At 39.4% G+C, this 22,516-nt stretch overlaps 1 protein-coding gene across 1 annotated transcript in view; it reads right to left on the reverse strand.

The window, feature by feature from the left end:
* MLIP (muscular LMNA interacting protein) overlaps positions 1–22,516 on the reverse strand; it is a 296,550-nt gene that overhangs the window by 26,847 nt on the left and 247,187 nt on the right. Inside the window, exon 11 of the mRNA XM_007460798.1 lies at positions 20,693–20,899. Within this exon, the coding sequence (XP_007460860.1) occupies positions 20,693–20,899 (207 nt within the window). The remainder of the gene's footprint in view (positions 1–20,692; positions 20,900–22,516) is intronic.

Consider the following 22,516-nt stretch of genomic DNA (forward strand, 5'->3'; position numbering starts at 1 on the left):
AAAAAAAAAAAAAAAAAAAAAAAAAAAAGACAGGGCTACCTTAGAGATTGTGAGAGTGGAAGACAGAATAAATGAGGCAGAGGCTGGAGAAAAGGTTAAACATTTGGGAGAGCGATAAACTTCCCACAGATGCATGTTATATGCACGTAGGTTTTCTCACCTGAGGGTCAAGAAAGTAGCTGAGACCCCACGGCAATGTATTAATGGGGCCAGAGAAGAGGAGTCTTTCTAAATAAACTGAATTCTTAAAAACAGAGAGTGGGTGGCACTAGACCTAAACACAACGACGTGTTGTGGGTGGTACTTTATTAGCTTTGAAGATAAACATTTTTAAATGCATTGCAAAATGGAGGAAAAATTGGCAAAATGACTCTAGATGAGAGACAATTTTAAGATAGTAACGTCACACACCGAGACGCAAATTCCTTGGTACCCTTTATTTTTTCAGCAGTTATAGGTAGCAAATCATAATTATCAAAATTAAAGAAAGTTCTCTCTATTTTTGATAGCCAAAGTTTTGGTTTCAGGATCCCAGACTTCAAATTTAGATCAGAAAAATGGTATGTGTGGATATATATTTTATAAATCATGGAACCACATGTGTCATCTCAGACCCTGACATTTTAATACCAGCCTCTCAACTTTAAAAAGCCTGTCCCTGCTTCTCTTGGCCTGAGGGCTCTTTCTGAGGAGGAATGCTCCCCTTCCCCACCTCAGGTTGTCCAACTCTGAGTTGTCTGCTCTCCACTGGCTCCCAGAGGAAGGTCAGAGACCTCCTGGTACCCTGAGGTTTGGGTTTCTAATAAGGTTGTGTTAGGAGCATTTCTTTTAGGATTAGTGGTAGAGTTTTTAGTAGTGTTATAGGTTTTAGAGAGTGAGAAGGTGGAGATTGTGTTTGAGTTTAATGGGTTGGGAGATTGGGTTGTTTACGATATAGGGGATTTTGGGTCTTTTAATGAGGAAGCTATGGGAATTGCTGCTTTATACAGTTATGGTACTTGATTGGTGATTGTTACAGGTTGGTCATTGTTATTGGTGTTGTGGTTATTATGGAGATTACTCGGGGTAACTAAATAAGAGCATACCAAGGGTAATAGTGATAAGGAAAGAAAAAGTAGAGTTTGATAAGGCCTTGTTGATTTGAGGTTAGTATGGCAGCCTTTAGTTGAATAAAAGCTGTAGTTTTTGGTAAGATGATTTCTAGTCAGGTTAGGTCTAGTAGGGAGGTTGCTAGTTTTTGGCTTATTGATAGGTTTAGGTGAGGGGGTAGGCGATGTATGATTGTGGGGAAATATCCTAATAGAGTGGAGAATTTAGTGGAGTTTGAGGGGTGTATATATTTTAAGTTTTGTGCGTTGAGGTTGATTTCGAATGCAAGAATAAAGCCTAAGGTCGTTATTATGAGAGCGGTTAGTTTTAGGTGTAAGGGTATGGTTATTAAGGGCGTGGTTATTGGAGGAATATTGTTGGATAGAATGAATCCAGCGAAGATGCTCCTGATTAATAGGCATTTGATAGAGTTAATTAATAGGGGATTATTTTCATTAATGTTCATGGAGGCAGGGAAGCGAGGTTGTCCTAGTAGTGTGAAGAAGATGATGCGAGTGCTATAAATAGCTGTGAGGGAGGTAGCAGTTAGAGTTTATAATAGGGCTCAGGCGTTGGTATAAGACTAAGTGACGGCTTCAATGATGGTCTTTAGAGTAGAATCCAGTGAGGAATGGTATTCCTGTTAGTGCGAGACAGCCAGTGATAAGGGCAGTTGTGGTGAAGGGAAGGGCTTTGTATAATCCTCCCATTTTTCGAATGTCTTGTTCGTTGTTTAGGTTATGGATGATAGAGCCGGAATATAAGAATAATATAGCTTTGAAGAAGGCGTGTGTGCAAATGTGTAGAAATGCTAGGTAAGGCTGGTTGAGACCAATTGTTACTATTATTAAGCCTAGTTGGCTGGAGGTGGAAAAAGCAATAACTTTTTTGATATCATTTTGGGTGAGGGTGCAAATGGCTGTGAATAAGGTGGTGAGGGTGCCCAGAGAAAGAGTTATTGTTTGAATGAGTTTGTTGTTTTCTATTAGAGGGTGGAAACGGATAAGTAGGAAAATTCCTGCTAAAACTATTGTGCTTGAGTGGAGTAGGGCTAAGACTGGGGTTGGACCTTCTATTGCTGAAGGGAGTCAGGGGTGAAGTCCGAATTGGGCTGATTTTCCAGCTGTGGCTAGTACGAGTCCTATGAGAGGAAGGTTTAAGGAGTTTTGGTTGAGTATGAAGATTTGTTGTAAATCTCAAGTGTTTATGTTAGATAGAAATCATGCTATTGACATAAGGAATCCGATATCTCTGATGCGATTATATAAGATTGCTTGAAGGGCGGCTGTGTTTGCGTCTATCGGTCCGAATCATCAGCCGATGAGTAAGAAGGATATAATGCCTACTCCTTCTCATCCAATGAAGAGTTGAAAGAGATTGTTAGCTGTGATGAGGATAAGTATAGTGATGAGGAAGGGGAGCAGGTATTTGAAGAATTGGTTGATGTGGGGGTCAGAGTGTATATATCATATTGAGCATTCTATGATAGATCATGTGATGAACAGTGCCAAGGGCATGAACATGAGTGAAAAGTAGTCTATTTTGAAGCTAAGTGTTAGTTTAAGGGTTTGGATGGTAATTCAGTGTCAATTTGAAATAAGTGCTTCTTGGTTTGTGTGAAGATATATTACTGTTGGGATTAGGCTAGTGATGAAGTTGGAAAGGACACTATTTTTTACATAGTGTTGGTACTTGTTGCTTTTGTAGAGGTTTGTGTTGGATATTATGACTGGGGCAGTTAAGATTAGTAATGTGAGTAAAGCAGAGGAAGTGAATAGGTTTATTACTTTTACTTGGAGTTGCACCAATTTTTTGGTTCCTAAGACCAATGGATAACTGTTATCCTTTAAAAGTTTGAAAAAGCCACATTGTTAGGTGTGGAGGCATGAGTTAGCAGTTCTTGCAATACTTTTTCGGTAAGTAAGAAGTTTTGGTCTTCTGTCACTAGTTTCACAAACTAGTGTTTTTCTTAAACTATATTTACAATAAAGGGGACCTAGGACAATTTTGGGGTTTAGTGATAGAAGTAGTAGGAGAATGATGTGTAGGGCTATTAAAGCGTGTTCTCGCGTGAAGGAGGGGGTGAGGTTGTTGATATGGTGAGTATGTTTGCCGCGTTCTGTTGTGATTAGCATATACAGGGAGTAGAGGGCGGTGATTACAATGTTTGTTCCTATTAGGATAATAGTGAGATTTGATCATGAGAAGGCTGATATAACCACGAGTATTTCTCCGATTAGGTTGATGGTGGGGGGTAGAGCGAGATTTGTTAGGCTTTCTAGTAGTCATCAGGTGGCTATTAGTGGGAGAAAGATTTGTGGGCCTCGTGCTAGGATTATGGTTCGGCTGTGTATTCGTTCATAGTTTGAGTTTGCCAGGCAGAATAGTATAGAGGATGTGAGGCCATGGGAGATTATTAGAGCGGTAGCTCCTATGTAACTTCAGGGGGTTTGGATAAGGATAGCTGCGATAACGAGTGCTATGTGGCTAACTGAGGAGTATGCGATGAGTGATTTTAGGTCTGTTTGATGTAAGCAGTTAGAGCTGGTTATGATTATTCCTCACAAGGAGAGCATGAGGAAAGGGTAGCCTATATGTTCTTTCAAAGGGTTAAGCATTGATGTAATTCGTAGTATGCCGTAGCCTCCGAGTTTTAGTAGTACAGCTGCAAGGACTATTGAACCTGCGATAGGGGCTTCTACGCATGCTTTGGGTAGTCAAAGGTGTAGTCCGTAGAGAGGTATTTTTACCAGGAAAGCTCTTATACAGGCTAGTCATATGAGGGTGTTGGATCAGGAAGTGGATAGTGGTTGGGCTCAGTGTTGTAATAATAGGAAATTTAGAGATCCTGTTGTATTTTGCAGATACATTAATGCTACTAATAAAGGGAGGGACCCGATTAGTGTGTAGAATAGGAAGTAGAGTCCTGCATTGAGTCGTTCTGTTTGGTTACCTCAGCGAGCAATAACAATGAGAGTGGGGATTAGTGTGGCTTCAAATATGATGTAGAATAGGATTTGTTCTGTGGCGGTGAATGTTATAATTAGGAGTGTTTGTAATATAATTGGTATTGTATATAAAGCTTTTTTCGGATGAGTGGTTCTTTGAGAAGGTGGGATTGGCTTGCTATTAGTATCAAGGGAAGAAGTCATATTGTTAGGATTAGGAGTGGTGTGGAGAGGGGGTCGAAGAAGAATGTTAGGGAGTAATTAAGGCTGTGGTTGAGTTGATTGAGGAGGAGTAGGCTTGTAAAGCTGATTAGTAGGCTATGAGTTGTGGAACTAATTCAGATAAAGTTGCTTTTTGACAGTCAGGTTAGGGGTATTAGTATGATAGTGGGAATGATGAACTTTAGCATTGGAGGAGATTGAGGCTTTGTACATAGTGCCGTATGTGTCGGAGATTATGACTAGTAGGGCTACTCCAATGGCTGCTTCACAGGCTGTGAATACTAGGAGAATAATTGGTATCATGCTAGCCAAGGTGAAGTGTGAATTTAGGATTGTGAGGGCTGCTAGGATGAATAGTGATACCATTATACCCTCTAGGCAGAGTAGTGTGGATATTAGGTGGGATCGGTATATTAATAGGCCTACTAGAGATATGGTGAAGGCTATTAGGGTATTTATATGGATTAGAGATATTTGGTAATTGTGAGTTTGAATCACAGTCTAGTGGGTCGAAATCACTTGTTTTGTTTTAAACTAAGTACCATATTTGTCTCATTCTAAGCCCTTTTGGGTTCATTTGTATGCTAAGCTGGCTGCCAGTAGGGAGATTGAGAATAAGGTTATAGTAAGTATTGTGCTTAGGTTGTTTGTTTGGGTTGCTCAGGGGAGGGAAAGTAGGAGGGCGATTCCCAAGTCAAAGAGAAGAAAGGTCATTGCTACCAGAAAGAATTTTATGGAGAAAGGTAGGCGGGAAGATCCTATAGGGTCAAATCCGCATTCATAGGGGCTTGTTTTTTCTGCATACATGTTTAGTTGAGGGAGTCAAAAAGCGATAAATATGAATAGTAAGGCTAGTGTTGTATTTGTTAGTAGTCTTAATAGGAGATTTATTGTTCTTTTTCGGAGTGTACCAAAACTAACTGATTGGAAGTCAGTTGTACTTATTAATACTAAAAGGACTATGTACCTCATCAATAGATAGATACGTAGAGAAATAGTCATACGACGTCTACGAAATGTCAGTATCAAGCAGCGGCTTCAAAACTGAAGTGGTGATTTGATGTGAAGTGGAATTATATTTGGCGTATGAAACATATAATGAGAAAAGTGGATCCGATGATGATGTGTAGTCCATGCAAGCCTGTGGCCACAAAGAAAGTGGACCCGTAGATTCCGTCTGAGATTGTGAATGGGGCTTCGTAGTATTCTGATGCTTGGAGTAGGGTAAAATTGGGGCCGAGTATGATTGTGATGAAAAGGGCTTGAAGTATATGTTTGCGGTTTCCTTCTATGAGACTGTGATGGGCTCAGGTGATAGATACGCCAGAGGCTAGTAATACAGAGGTATTAAGGAGTGAGACTTCTAAAGGGTTTAAGGGGTGGGTGCCTATTGGTGGCCAGCATCCACCTAGTTCGGGAGTGGGGACAAGGCTTGAGTGGTAAAAGGCTTTAAAAAAGCCTGTGGAAAATAGGACTTCTGATAAGATGAATAAGATTATTCGGTATCGAAGTCCTTTTTGGAGGTTGGTGTGTGGTGGCCCTGGAAAGTGCTTTCTCAGATGATGTCTCACCATCATTGGCACATTGTTAGGATGTTTGTCAGTAAGCCCAAGATTAGTAGAATTATTGAGTTGAAGTGGAATCATATGATTAGGCCTGACGTTATAAGAAGTGCTGAGAGAGCTCCTGTGAGGGGCCAAGGACTGAGGTTTACTATGTGGTATGAGTGGGTTTGGTGGGTCATTATGTATTGTCATGCAAGTATAAGCTTACTAGGAGAGTGAATATGTAGGCTTGAATTAAGGCGACAGCAAACCTGAGGATGGTTAACAGAGTAAGGATGGTGAATGTGATGAGAACTGTGAATAGGCTGGTGCTTATTGGTGCAAGAGTTGTTTTTCCAATTAGTTGTAATAATAAGTGGCCTGCTGTAATGTTGGTGGTTAGTCTTACGGCTAGTGCTACTGGTTGAATAAGTAGGCTAATAGTTTCAATAATTACTAATATGGGAATGAGGAAAGTGGGTGTGTCTTGTGGTAGAAGGTGGGCTAAGGATGTTTTTGCTTTGTTGCAGAAACCTGTAATAACGGTGCCAGCTCATAGAAGAATACCCATTCCTATGTTTATTGAGAGTTGTGTGGTAGGTGTAAATGAGTGGGGTAATATTCCAAGAAGATTTGTGGAGGCAATAAATAGGAGAAGTGAGATAAGTATTAGAGATCAGGTTTGTCCTTTAAGGTTATGTGTATTTATTAACTGTTTTGATGTAAGTTTGGTTAGTCATTGTTGAATGGAAATTGTGAGATTGTTAATTAGTTGATTTGGTGTTGGGAATAACATAGTGGGGAATATAATAATTAGAGTGGTGATAAGGATGCCTAGTATTACTGGGACTGTGAAAGGGGTAAATAGATTTTCGTTCATATAATGTTTCAAGGGGTTTGTTGTTTTTGTGTTTTGGTGAATATTAATTTGGGGTTGGGGGAGTAGAAATGTTTTGAGATTTCTAGTTGGAATAGTGTGAAGAGGGTTAGGAATATAGATAGGATAGTAAGGAGTCATGCTGATGTATCTAGTTGTGGCATGTCATTAAGGGGAGCTTTGGCTCTCAATCTTTAACTTAAAATGTTAACGCTAGTTTAGCTCCTTAATGAGATTATAGTATGGATGCAGATCATTTTTCAAAGTTCTCTAGGGGTACTAGGTCAAGAACAATTGGTATAAAACTATGATTTGAGCCACAGATTTCTGAACATTGCCCATAGAATAAGCCTGGTATTGATATTAAGGTTGTTTGGTTTAGGCGTCCAGGGATTGCATCTGTTTTTAGGCCTAGGGAGGGCACAGCTCATGAGTGTAGCACATCTTCGGAGGAGACTAGTATTTGGATTGTTATTTGTATAGGTAAGACTATTCGATTGTGCACTTCCAGTAGTTTTCGTTATCCTGGTTTTAGGTATGATGTTGGGATTATGTAAGAGTTGAAGTTTAGGTCTTTGTAGTCGGTGTATTCGTAGCTTCAGTATCATTGGTGGCCTATTGTTTTTACAGTAAGAGAAGGGTTATTAATTTCGTCTATTATGTAGAGGATTCGTAGGGAGGGTAAGGCAATTAGAATTAAAATGATGGCTGGGAGGATAGTTCAAACAGTCTCTACTTCTTGGGCGTCTATTGTACTGGTATGTGTTAGTTTGGTTGTAAGTATTATGGTGATGATATAGAGGACTAGGGAGCTAATTAGGAAAATAATTATTAATGTATGATCATGGAAGTGTAGGAGTTCTTCTATAATGGGTGATGTTGCATCTTGGAAGCCTAGTTGAAAGGGATATGCCATGGAGATATACAGGATTTTCACTCGTGACTTAACTTTGACAAAGTTATGTAAGGCTTTACTAATATCTCATTTATAAAGAAAGACATAGTGGTTATGGTGTTGGCTTGAAACCGATTAGAGAGGGTTTGATTCCTTCCTTTCTTGATCATTTTGGGTTGACGTATGCTGGTTCTTCAAATGTATGATATGGTGGAGGACATCCATTTAGTCATTCAAGGTTTGTGGAGGTGAGGTCTACTGTTAATACTTCTCGTTTGGATGTAAATGCTTCTCAGATAATGAAAATTATTAGTATAACTGCTGTTAGTGAGATGAAAGAGCCTATTGATGAAATAGTGTTTCATGTTGTGTAGGCATCTGGATAGTCGGAATATCATCAAGGTATGCTGGATAAGCCTAAGAAATGTTGTGGGAAGAATGTTAGGTTTACACCTACGAATATAATTATAAAGTGGATTTTTGCTCATGTTGAGTTAAGTGTGTATCCTGAGAATAGTGGGAATCAGTGGACAAACCCTCCTATGATGGCGAAGACAGCTCCTATTGAAAGTACATAGTGAAAGTGGGCAACTACGTAGTAGGTATCATGGAGAACAATATCTAGTGATGAATTAGCTAGAACGATGCCAGTTAGGCCACCTACTGTGAAGAGGAAAATAAAGCCTAAGGCTCATATTAGAGCGGAGGATCATTTAATATTCCCTCCGTGAAGTGTTGCTAATCAACTAAAGACTTTTACTCCTGTGAGGATAGCAATGATTATAGTGGCTGATGTAAAATATGCTCACGTGTCGACGACTATACCAACCGTGAATATATGGTGAGCCCAAACGATAAAGCCTAAGAACCCGACAGAAACTATGGCTCAGACTATTCCCATATACCCGAAAGGTTCTTTTTTTCCTAAGTAGTAAGTTACAATGTGTGAAATTATTCCGAAGCCAGGTAGGATTAGGATATATACTTCGGGGTGGCCAAAGAATCAAAATAGGTGTTGATACAGGATTGGGTCTCCTCCTCCTGCAGGGTCAAAGAAGGTTGTGTTTAGGTTATGGTCAGTTAATAGTATGGTAATTCTGGCTGCTAAGGTGGGTAGTGATAATAGGAGTAATACTGCTGTGACTAGGACTGATCATACAAAGAGGGGTGTTTGGTATTGGGTTATAGCGGGTGGTTTTATGTTAATGATAGTTGTAATGAAATTGATAGCTCCGAGGATTGAGGATACACCGGCTAGGTGTAGGGAGAAAATGGTAAGGTCTACTGAGGCTCCTGCATGTGCCAGGTTTCCGGCTAAAGGGGGATATACGGTTCATCCTGTGCCCACACCAGCTTCAACCATTGAGGATGCTTTTAGTAATAAGAAGGAAGGAGGAAGTAGTCAGAAGCTTATGTTGTTTATATGGGGAAAAGCTATGTCAGGTGCTCCAATTATTAAGGGAACTAGTCAGTTTCCAAACCCACTGGTTATGATAGGTATGACTATGAAAAAAATTATCACGAAGGCATGGGCTGTTACTAGTACGTTATAAACTTGGTCGTCTCCGATTAGTGTGCAAGGTTGACCTAGTTCAGCGCAAATTAATAAGCTTAGGCCAGTGCCTACTATTCCTGCTCGGGCACCAAATAACAGGTATAAGACACCAATGTCTTTGTGGTTAGTTGAGAATAGTCAGCGATTTATGAACATAGGTAAAACGGCCGAGTAGGTATTAGACTGTAAATCTAAAGACAGAGGTAGAGTCCTCTTTTTGCCAAGTCCTGTGGTGAATGATCATTTTGAATTGCAAATTCAAGGAAGCAGCTTCAATCCTGCCGGGACTTCTCCCGTTTTTCTTTTCTCACAGCAGGAGTAGATTGAAGCCAATTGATTAGGGTATTTAGCTGTTAACTAAAAGTTCATGGGAGATGTATCCCTCCAATCTAGTGAGGATTTAGCTTAATTAAAGTGTTTGATTTGCATTCAATTGCTGTAAGGTATAGTCTTGCATTCCTTATTAGGCAGGGGTTAAGTAAATTATACTTGCTTAGGGCTTTGAAGGCTCTTGGTCTGATTTAACCTAAACTCCTACAGTAAGATGGAGAGTATTGGTGTGAGAGGTAGGAGTATTGTGGATATTACAATTGCTGTTGGTAGAAGGGCTATTCATTTTGTGGAGTGAAATTGTCATTTTATTTTTAGGTTGTTTGTAGAAGGGAATAGGGTTAATGCTGTGGAGTAGGCGAGGCATATGTAGAAATATAAGTTGAGTAGTGCTGTAATGGCTATGAATGTTGGTATAATAAGAATATAGTTTTTGGTTAATTCTTGAATAATCATTCATTTGGGTATGAAACCTGAAAGTGGAGGGAGTCCTCCTATGGAGAGTAGGGTGAGCATGGTGAGGGTTGTGGTGATGGGTATTATGTTTCATGTTTGGGATAGTGATAATGTAGTGGTGGTTGAGTTTTGGATGAAGAACATCAACATGGTGAAAGCTATTGTGATATAGATTAGTAATTTTAGTAAAGTTAGGGTTGGGTTATATAGTAGGATGGTTGTTATTCATCCTATGTGGGCGATTGATGAGTAGGCCATAATCTTTCGGAGTTGTGTTTGGTTTAGTCCACCTCAGCCTCCGAATAGGATAGAAAGTAAAGATATAATTAGTATTAGATGTAGGTTGATTGATGGTGAGATTTGATAGAGGATTGATAGGGGTACAAGTTTTTGTCATGTGAGTAGGATTAGGCCTGTAGTTAGGGGGATGCCTTGTGTTACTTCGGGAACTCAGAAGTGGAAGGGGGATAGTCCTAGTTTGATAGCTAGGGCCATTGTTATTAGTATAGATGTTGTTGGGTTGAATAGTTTTGTGATGGTCCATTGGCCAGAGTATAGTAAGTTAATAATGACTGCTATTATGAGTAGCGTGGATGTGGTAGTTTGTGTTAGGAAATATTTAGTGGAGGCTTCTGTGGCTCGGGGATTAGAAATTTTTTATTATGATGGGGATAATGGCTATTGTATTTATTTCAAATCCAATTCAGGCGAATAGTCAATGAGAGCTGGTGGTTACGATTACTGTGCCTAGGATGAGGGTTATTAGGATAATGATAAGGATGGATGGATTTATTAGTATGGGAAGGGTATAAACCAACATTTTCAGGGTATGGGCCCGATAGCTTGTTTAGCTGACTTTACTCTAGATTATAGTGTAACATGGTAGCACGGAGAACTTTGAATTCTTAGGGGTAGGTTCGATTCCAATTATTCTAGAAATAAGAGGGTTTAAAACTCTATTATTTACTCTATCAAAGTAACTCTTTTGTCAGACATATTTCTTGTCTTTTATGTTTGTGGGGGAATGCCTGCTATTATAATGGGCAGTGAGACGTGTCATATACAGAGGGCTAGTGTTAGGGGAAGGAAATTCTTTCAGAGTAGGTGTATTAATTGATCATATCAGAATCGGGGGTAAGATGCTCGAATTCACAGGAAGGATATTGTGAGCAGTAGTGTTTTGACAATGAGGTTTGTTATGTATAGTTCTGGTGTGTAGGGGTTGTGGAATGCTCCTAGAAATAAGATAGTTGTGAATATATTTATTATAATGATGTTGGCATATTCTGCTAGGAAGAATAGGGCAAAAGGACCTGCTGCATATTCTACATTGAAGCCGGATACGAGTTCTGATTCTCCTTCTGTTAAATTGAAGGGGGCTCGGTTAGTTCCTGCCAGGGTGGAAATGAATCATATTATGGCTAATGGTCATGAAGGAAAAAATAGTCATAGTTGTTCTTGTGTTGTGGTTAGTGTGGATAAGGTAAAGGAGGTGTGTATTAGGAGTACTGATAGGAGGATAATGGCTAGTGTTACTTCATATGAAATTGTTTGTGCTACTGCTTGGAGAGCTCCAGTTAGTGCGTATTTTGAGTTGGAAGCTCAGCCGGATCATAGGGTAGAGTAGACGGCTAGGCTGGATATTGCTAGCATGAATAATATTCCTAGGTTTATGTTGATGAGGGGATATGGTGTGGGTAGGGGGCTTCATATTGTGAGGGCTAGGGTTAGAGTAAGTATGGGTGCGATGATAAATATAGTGGTGGAGGATGTAGATGGTCGTAGGGGTTCTTTTTTTTTTTTTTTTTTTCTTGCGTTATGCGGGCCTCTCACTGTTGTGGCCTCTCCCATTTGCGGAGCACAGGCTCCGGACGCGCAGGCTCAGTGGCCATGGCTCACGGGCCCAGCCGCTCCGCGGCATGTGGGATCTTCCCGAAACGGGGCACGAACCCGCGTCTCCTGCATCGGCAGGCGGACTCTCAAGCACTGCGCCACCAGGGAAGCCCGGTCGTAGGGGTTCTTTAGTGAATAGCTTGATTGCATCAGCAAAGGGTTGGAGCAGGCCATGTGGGCCCACGATGTTTGGTCCTTTTCGGGCTCGTATATAACCTAGGATTTTGCGCTCTACTAGTGTTAGGAACACTACGGCTAAGAGGATAGGGAGGACAAGTGTTAGGATGTTAATTATAAACATTTTGTTGGGGAGAGGATTTGAACCTCTGGGTGTAAAAGTTTAAGTTGTATGCAATTGCTGGACTCTGCCACCTCAACAAAGCCCTGGTCTTGGGCAGGTATGATTTGCGCTTATTTATTAAGTTGAGATTAGATCATTAATTGTTTGAAGGCACTTATTTGAAGTTGGCCTTATTTCTCCTGTCCTTTTGTACTGGGAGAAATGCGTAATAGTTAGGAACCGACCTGGATTACTCCAGTCTGAACTCAGATCATGTAGGACTTTAATCGTTGAACAAACGAACCCTTAATAGTGGCTACACCATTAGGATGTCCTGATCCAACATTGAGGTCGTAAACCCTATTGTCGATATGGACTCTAGAATAGGATTGCGCTGTTATCCCTAGGGTAACTTGTTCCATTGATCAAAACTTTGGATCAATAAGTGATATTATGCTTTGGCTAGTAGGCCTAGGCTTTAATCACTCGGAGGGTTTTTTGTACTCCGAGGTCACCCCAACCGAAATTGTCAGCCCATATAAAGCTTTGTTATCCCTTGGTGGTTTGGGTTTGTGATTTGGGGGTTGATTAATTGAAGCTCCATAGGGTTTTCTCGTCTTATTTTGTTATCCCCGCCTCTTCACAGGGGGGTCAATTTCACTGATTAAAAGTAAGAGACAGTAAAACCCTCGTGTGGCCATTCATACAAGTCCTTATTTAGAGAACAAGTGATTATGCTACCTTTGCACGGTCAGGATACCGTGGCTGTTTAATGATTGTCACTGGGCAGGCAGTGCCTCTAATACTGGTTATGCTAGAGGTGATGTTTTTGGTAAACAGGCGGGGTTTGTGTTTGCCAAGTTCCTTTTACTTTTTTTAATCTTTCCTTAATGCATGCCTCTGTTGGGTTAACAGTGTTTTTAATAAATAATTTAGTGTTGGGTTATAGTTATTAGCTGTTAATTATCAGTATATTATCAGTTACTGATGTAAGTTTGTGCGAGGAGAAAAATTTGTTACTCATGTTAACAGTATTGCTTCTATAGTTGTATAGATTAGTCCAATAGTCAGGCTAGGAGTTGGTTTACTTATTGTTGGAATTAAAACATTGTTTTGTTGTCGAGCTTGAATGCTTTCACAATTGGTGGCTGCTTTTAGGCCAACTATGGTTTATGTTTATATTACTCTCTAGTTAAGGTTGTATCCATTTCTAAAAAGCTGTACCTTTTTAGACTAACAATTAAATATACGTTAAGACTTGATGTGGTTTTTAGTATTATTTAACGTTGAACTGAAATTCTTTTCTTGGACAACCAGCTATCACCAGGCTCGTTAGGCTTTTCACCTCTACTTATAAGTCTTCTCACTATTTTGCCACATAGATGAGTTTGTTCTCGTTACTGCTTGTAAGTAGCTCATCTGGTTTCGGGTAATTTAGCTTAAGGTCTCTTTGCTAAGTTGTTACTAGTTAAGTCATTATGCAAAAGGTACAAGGGGTAAGCTTTGCTTTTTATTACTTTTAGTGTTTCTTTCATCTTTCCCTTACGGTACTTTCTCTATAGCGCCATTGGTGATTAAATTTCTATCTCCTATACTTTAGATGTATGATGAATGTTTTATTTGATTAGTTTATGGTAGTAGCGGTGGGAGGGGGTGTGGGCTAGGTTTAGTTCAAGATATACATGGGTTGTGGAATCTTCTAGGTGTAAACTAGATGCTTTGTTTAAGCTACATCTTGTTTTATCCAAGCACACTTTCCAGTATGCTTACCTTGTTATGACTTGTCTCCTCTCGTAGCTTAGCATGGGTTAGTGAGCTGGGGCTTCGCTGTGGTACTTGAGGAGGGTGACGGGCAGAGTGTGCATGCTTCATGGCCTTATTCAATTAAGCACTCTGCTCTTAATTTACTACTAAATCCTCCTTTGGTTTTTAGATTTCATAAAAACTTTCGTGTGGGTAAGAGGGGTGTTCTTAGTATAGAAAATGTAGCCCATTTCTTCCCATCCCATAGGTTACACCTTGACCAAACATTTTTATGTAGGGTAGTTATGCTTACTTTCATTCCCTTTTAGGGTTTGCTGAAGATGGCGGTATATAGACTGAAGTAGCAAGGGCTGGTGAGGTTGATCGGGGTTTATCGGTTACAGAACAGGCTCCTCTAGAGGGATATGAAGCACCTCCAAGTCCTTTGAGTTTTAGGCTGTTGCCAGTAGTACTCTGGTGAATAGTCTTGTTCTGTGACTATTTAGGTTTATGACTAAGCATAGTGGGGTATCTAATCCCAGTTTGGGTCTTAGTTGTCATGTAGTCAGATTGTATTAAAGTCAATTTCATGGTTTAGCTTAGTTTTAATTATGACTTTTTACAGCTTAATTAAGATTTGACTTTATTCTGTGTGATTCCTTAACACTCTTTACACCATGTCTCTATTAATTTGGGTCAATCGTATGACCGCGGTGGCTGGCTCGAAGTTTACCAACCCTAGTTAACATGACTTAGTCAAACTTTCATTCATGGCTTAATTTTTATCACTGCTGTGTCCCGTGGGGGTGTGGCTAAGCAAGGTGTTGTGAGCTGCTAGTGTAGCGTGCTTGATACCCGCTCCTTTTGATCTTTGTGATTTGGAGGGCATTCTCACCGGGATGTGGGTGCTTGCATGTGTAAGTCTGTTAAGAATTAATAGAAAGGCTGGGACCAAACCTTTATGTTGATGGGGCTGGTGAGCCCATATAGACATTTTCAGTGTCTTGCTTTATGAAAAATTTAAGCTACATTAACCTATGGGGTGTAAAAGATGTTCATATAATTTCATTATGGGGCTTGTGTCAGATTTAGTATTGATTTATGAATAAAATGGTTCATAGATCTAGGGAGGAACCTGTATAGGGGGGTGGTGAATATCTAAGTAGATGATTAGTTTTGTATGGGATAAGGGGGGTTTGATCCACTACGAGATACAGTTTTTTGAGCCCGGGGGGAATAGTGGAGTACTATGTCCTGTAACCATTAATTTAATTGCACATGTTGGTTGTGCTAGTCAAATAACAAATACATACAAGTCCAGCTACAATTTGCTTGACTGTGATGAGACCTTTTAAGGTCATAGCTGAGTCTGTGCAAATCCCCCCCCAAAAATAAAAAATACCAAATGTATGAAATCTCAGTTATGTGTGAGCATGGGCTGATTAGTCACTAACCCATCGAGATGTCTTATTTAAGGGGAATGAGTGGGCGATTTTAAGTTAAAATTGTCCTGAAGTAAGAACCAGATGTCTTATAAAGATCACCGTTAGCTACCCCCACGATTTATGGGCCCGGTGCAAGAAGAGGGATCCCTGCCGAGCGGGTTGCTGGTTTCACGCGGCATGCTGATTAAGCTCGTGATCTAATGGAGTGGCCATAGTGTTAGCTGACTTGAATTTGTTTAAGGACATGTCCTATGTACGATCAATAATTTTACATAATATGTAAAATTAATAAAATTTAATACGAGCTTTAACTGCTCGTGAGGAAAATAATTGAATGCACACTTATACATAGCATGTACATATATACATTTACAGGAAGATGCTATTATTGACATGTGGAGGTACATGTGTGTATGATTTATATAACAAAAGTATTATAAAATAAATTATTTTCAATACTGACATAGCACTGTAGCCTTGTGGTTATTCTACAATAAACCTTTTTCAGGGGATAGTTTATGTAGAATTTCAGCTTTGAGTGCTGGCGGTGAGGTGCAATGCTTCTTCCTTGAGTCTTAGGGAGGTGTGGTTTTCTCCTTTTCCGGTTTACAAAGCGGGGATATTTTGTTATACTACAAAGACTCTTCACTTTAGGAGTTTATTCTCGATAAGACTAGTTACTCATATTAACACTAGGATTAGGAGAAAATATAAGATAGATGCTAATTGGCCTACAATTATGTATGGGTGTTCTACGGGTTGACCTCCAATTCATGTTAGGGTTAGGAGGTCTGCAACTAGTATTCAGAATAAAAGTTGACTGAAGGGTCGGAATATTACGCTTCATTGTTTAGATGTGTGGAGTACTGGGATGAGCATTAGGACAAGGATTGAGAGTAGTAGGGCTAAAACTCCTCCTAGTTTGTTGGGAATTGATCATAAGATTGTGTATGCTAATAGGAAGTACCATTCTGGTTTAATGTGTGCTGGAAGGCTGAGTGGGTTTGCTGGGGTGTAGTTGTCGGGGTCTCCTAGAAGGTCAGGTGCGAATAAGGTTAGTGTAAGTAGGGTTAAGATTAGTAGTAAGGCACCTAGGATGTCTTTGATTGTGTAGTAGGGGTGAAATGGGATTTTGTCTGTGTTGGATGGAATTCCTGTGGGGTTGTTAGATCCTGTTTCATGGAGGAATAGTAGGTGGACGGTTGCTAGTGCTAGGATGATAAAGGGGAGAATGAAGTGGAAGGCAAAGAAGCGTGTTAGTGTTGCTATGTCTACAGAAAAGCCACCTCAAATTCATTCAACTAGAGTGGTACTGATGTAGGGGATTGCTGATAGGAGGTTGGTAATGATGGTTGCACCTCAAAATGATATTTGTCCTCAGGGTAGGACATAGTCTATGAATGCAGTAGCCATAACTGTGAATAGTAGTATTACTCCAATGTTTCATGTTTCTTGGAAGGCGTGGGAGCCATAGTATAGGCCATGTCCTACATGGGCGTAAAGGCAAATGACGAATATGGAAGCTCTGTTTGCATGTAGATATCGAATAATTCAGCCATAATTAACGTCTCGGCAAATATGCGTGACAGATGAGAAGGCAGTTGTCATGTCTGATGTGTAGTGTATTGCTAGGAATAGGCCTGTTAGGATTTGTACGATTAGGCAGAGACCAAGTAGGGAGCCAAAGTTCCATCATGAAGAGATGTTTGATGGGGTGGGAAGGTCGATAAATGTGTTATTGAGGACTTTTATTAGTGGGTGTGTTTTTTGAATGTTGGTCATTGGTGTTCTTGTAGTTGAATGACAATGATGATTTTTCATGTCGTTGGTCATGGTTGAAGTCCATGTGAGAATAATGATGACATACATTGTTTGTATTATAAGCATTATTTTTGTAATTAGTTTTGTGGGGGTTTCTTCAAAGCCTTCACCTATTTATGGGGGTTTAGGGTTGATTGTGGGTGGTGGTGTTGGGTGTGGGATTGTTTTAAACTTTGGTGGTTCATTTTTAGGTTTAATAGTATTTTTTATTTATCTGGGGGGAATGTTGGTTGTGTTTAGTTACATGACAGCTAGAGCTACTGAGCAGTATCCTGAGGTTTGGGTTTCTAATAAGGTTGTGTTAGGAGCATTTCTTTTAGGATCAGTGGTAGAGTTTTTAGTAGTATTATACGTTTTAGAGAGTGAGAAGGTGGAGATTGTGTTTGAGTTTAATGGGTTGGGTTATTTACGATACAGGGTATTTGGGGTTCTGCCAGAACAGAATTGGTTTGAGACGACATGAATGATAAGTCTGAGGTGACAACATGGCACCCTGGGGGAACTGACAAGCAAGCATCTGAAGGTATAAAACTGGAACTCAGAGGAGAAGCAGAATTGGACATGTGGATTTGAGGATTATCAGTACAAGTAAGATCACCCCAGAAGCCTGTGAGTAGGTGAATATCTGAAGTGAGGCAGTTAGAGAGAAGAGGTAGAGGAGGACATGTCCACCAAGAAAACAAAGAAAGAACAGTCAGGGAGTTGAAATGTACATATTATCCCAAGAGCAGAATGATGACAGAGATTCAAGAGTGAATGATCAACGGTGTCAATTGCTAAAAGGCATAAAGGAGATAGAAGACTCAGAAAATTCAGCTGAGTTTGCTGACAAGCAGTTTACCCTTGAGAGAGAAATTTCAGTAGAGTGGTTGAGGTGAAAGACAAAATGCCTTCAAGAATGAATTAAAGAGTAATTTACAGAAGAGGGATGGCTACTGATCACTTTGAGAGAAAGTCTTGAAATTACTAGGTTTGTAGCATCAGCAAGGAAAAGGAAGGGGAAGTATTCATTTTATTTTGTGTTTTGAAGTTTCTGCATACAAAGAGGATGGGTTCAATGGAAAAAGAACAAATGAAGATGTAAGAGAGTGATGACATGCATACAAAAAGGATGGGTTCAATGGAAAAAGAACCAATGAAGATGTAAGAGAGTGCCGGCAATGACAATTCAGGAAGGCTTTTTAATACAAAGACCTAATTCTTATATGGTTCTTGTTATGTCCCAGGCACTATTCTAAGTGCTTTATACATATTAGTCCATCTTAATCTCATAATATTCTATTAAGACAGTACTATTATCATCCTCACTTGCCCACTATCACCATCTGGAAGGAGTGGGTTCAAGAAATGAACTCAGGTGGACTGACTAAAGACACCATGCTCTTATCCATTGGGCTATGTTAGTTATAAGGGTTAAAGAAGGAAATAAGAGTAATGACTCCCTTCATGAGATGGGGAAAAGAGAGGAAATACTGGTTTAAGAACAATAACAGGGAAACACCTGAGCATCTTCATATGTGATAGGACATCATATGAAGTTCATCATATGAACTAATGACAGTAAGAGAATAGGGCAGGGATTAGTGTAAGTATTTAGGACAAGAGAGAAGCACACACTACAGATGAAACAGAAGAACAAAACTTGTCAAACATCTTCTGTATCCCCAGTTGATAAGGGAGCCCCAGAGGCAGTTATGTAAGGTCAAGTTCAATGTGGACCTCTGGGGGAGGGGAGGGAAGGGAAGGTTTGAGTTTGGAGATGAGCCCAGCAGATAAAGCTGCAAAGTGAGATCTGGGAAGGATGTTAAGATATTGGAGATAATTTAATTTAAATGACAGTTATGTTTTACAATTTCAGACAGGAAGCTATTTTCAGTAAAAAAGAAATACAAGTCTTGATAACTTGGTGTGCTATTGGCTGAATATTTACAACACAGTGTTTGTAAACATTGATATCAAATTGAGTAAACTTCATACATTTTAATAGGAGTAATTAAAATACAAAACTAAGCAACTGAATCTTCCATCAAGAAATGTTGTCTAACTACAACATCATCATCATCATCATTATTATTTCAGGTGTGAAAATATCAATAAATCTCAGACACTGAGAGATGAAATCTATTGTGAAGCTTGTGTAGACTGAAAATAGTTGTCTAGCCTCAAATGGCTTTCGTATATTGTTTTTCACAGCCTGACCAAGCAAAGGCTAAATTATGAATGAAATACTGACTCTACCTTTGCTGAATGTCTCCAGAAAACACCACTAAAAATGTCAAAAGAAGAGCTATTTGAAGCAACTGATATCTATACAATACAATTATAATCCTATCGTAGATGATAATTTATATAAGAAAATGGTTGTTAGTATCAGAATTTTTAACTCTATTTAATAGCTAAATGGATGTCATAGACGTTGGCTAGTACTAAAAGAGGGAGAATTACAGATAATATAAAATCATTTAAAAATATCATACTCTCCCTGAAATACTTCTTTTTCTAGACCTAGAATGAGAAGCAACCAAAGGCCATACAAATGTCATCCTGAACTTTGCCTAAATACATTTGTTTTGCAGAAAACGGATATTTTAAAAATTTAATTCACGATTGACAACTCAGTCATGATAAATGTTATTAAATATAAAAAGATAATTTTTCATCATATAATTATGTTCACTTTTTAGATGATTCTTTGTGTTTAGACTGGGTTTATGAACATTTTTTTAATGCTTTAAGGCCCAAGGATTATTGCTCAACTACATATGCCCTTGACTGATTTCCAAATATAGAGGTGTATTTCATTAAATATAGAGAATTTGCAAAACAAATGTTTTAAAACAAGATTTTACATTTTAAAAAAAGATTGAATTGCAGGTTGATTTTGACTAGTCAATTCTTTTAGAAAACTTTCAAGGTCTGAGAGTCTGTGTTAAGCCAGAATGTCTTTATGGTGATGCTCAGAAGAGCAAAGGATGCTTATACATAAGCCTTATGTGCTATCGACTGCTTGCTTCTAATAGAATATTTATGATTACATTCCAAAGCCAACTATAAGTATTTTTGCTTTTTTAAAAATATGTATACATATTTTTTAGGTACTGAACACCTCATTACTTGTTACATATCCCATCACTATACATTATGAGGCAGATAGATACATTCTAAAATAAAATATTAATATTTATTGCGGATATCTGCAGAAATTCTAATTATTTCTTTGCCCACTGACAGCAATTATAAATGCTTCCTCATCAAGGTATTGTCATTTTAAGAAGGTTTTTAAGAATGTTAAACTAAGACTAGAAGATAAATTAATAATGGCATCTTTTAAGGTTTTGAAACATGTCTTGGGATTTCCACCTTGGGATTAGAACATGAAACAATGAGCAATGCAAATTAGGAAATGACTTTTAAAGGAAACATAAATAGTTCATAATTCCCCAAGGTTAATTATTATCTTTTTTTAAGGACATGTGTCTTCACACAAATATTTAACATTCTTAATATATTTAAATATTCTTAATATATGTTTCATCCACATATAAGTTTCGAAAGTTAAGCATGAGGTAGGTTCACAGCACAGAGCATTCTCACCTTATTATATGCGTTGTGACTAGACAGGGTGTGAGAATTCTCCTGTTCATCCCTCAGGGAGAAGGAGGACAAGTGACTGAAGGGTCCTGGGGTAAGACAGTCAGCATGTGGGAGGGTCTGTGGATGCATCAGAGACTTAGCAGGAGGATGGAGTTTAGTTTGATATAAAGGATGGAGAGAAAAAGGCTTGGGAGGGACAGGCACATCCTGGGAAGAAGAAAGGCATAAAGAGGATGTTAGTGGGCAAAGGTCAAGCTCACTTGGAATTAAGTCTAAATATTATAGACTTTGCATCAGAATCTTTTACTAGTTGGAAGAAAACCTCCCATCATATTCTGGATCCTCAGAAGACTCCTGCTTTTATAGTGCATTGTCTGTCTCTTCCAGTAATTCCCATTGGTCGCCCATCTCCAGCCTCTCCTGCAGAACTGATCAAGTGCCCACAGAGTCTCCCAACAGGGCCATGTTTGTTTAAGGAAGGAGAGAGCTCATCCCAAAGTGGGGAGGATGGGACTAGAAGAATTTTCGTTGAAGAGGTAGTAACAGTGGAAATTAATTTAAAGGTGCTTGTGATTTGGTCTGGAAGAAACTGGGGGCAGAAACGGGAAGGGCATCATAGAGGGTATCAAATCATTGTATAATTCATGGTGCCATGAGTTTCCGGTTGAGCTGAGTATGGGGAAAGACTCAGGAAGAGGTGAGTCTAGAAAGAATGAACGAAGATGTCCATTCCAGGCAGGGTGTTACTTTGGAAAGAAACTGGAGAACAAACAGACGTGCTCAAATGTAGAGGGGAAAGGTAATGAAGTCTTAACTAGAGAGGGTCTTTCCATCCCCTGGAAAGGGATGCCTGCATCAGTAAGTCTTTGAGAAAGTAAGAGCTGCTAGATGAGGCCTTGAATTATGTGAACAGAACAGGGAAACCACAAGAGGGAAGTCCTGAATCTACAAAGAAAACTCACAAGAAAGGCCCATATATATATATATATATATATATATATATATATATATATATATATATATATAATGTGATGCACCTCTTATACTCCTGAAATTTTTAATGTAAGGTAATAAATTGACAGTGATTATCCTACAGTAAAACCTCTTAGGGGATAAAACTTCTAAAATAAAACCTGTTTTATTCACCTTTGAGACCTCAGCATCAAGCATAATGCCTAATAGAGCAGATTTTTAATGCAGTAACAGTTGAGTTTTCAAAAGAATATAATATTTTCAATGAGGTCAAGAATGCCATTAGTAATGAATGAATGTGTTTGGCTTTGTGTGAAACGGAAATTCAGTACAAAATAATGCACATTGCTCAAAATGACATTCAGCTAAACAGGTAAATTCAACTTTTAAGACTACACAATTAATATTTGTTTTCATGTAAGCTGAATTGATTTTGCCAAAGCCATGTATTTTTTTTTTTTTTTTTTTTTGCGGTACACGGGCCTCTCACTGCTGCGGCCTCTCCCGCTGCGGAGCACAGGCTCCGGACGCGCAGGCTCAGCGGCCATGGCTCACGGGCCCAGCCGCTCCACGGCACGTGGGATCCTCCCGGACTGGGGCACGAACCCGTGTCCCCTGCATCGGCAGGCGGACTCTCAACCACTGCGCCACCAGGGAAGCCCAAAGCCATGTATTTTTAAGCCACTAATTGGTTTTCTAAAACTTATGCTGAATGTGTTTGCTGTATCAGTAGATGCCCCCACAACGGGTTCAAACTTACTTTAAAAACTTACTTCAAAACATACTTTAGGGCTTCCCTGGTGGCGCAGTGCTTGAGAGTCCGCCTGCCGATGCAGGGGACGCGGGTTCGTG

The sequence above is a fragment of the Lipotes vexillifer genome, unplaced genomic scaffold (assembly GCF_000442215.2).
Source record: "Lipotes vexillifer unplaced genomic scaffold, Lipotes_vexillifer_v1.1 scaffold921, whole genome shotgun sequence".
In the NCBI taxonomy this organism is placed as follows: Eukaryota; Metazoa; Chordata; class Mammalia; order Artiodactyla; family Lipotidae; genus Lipotes; species Lipotes vexillifer.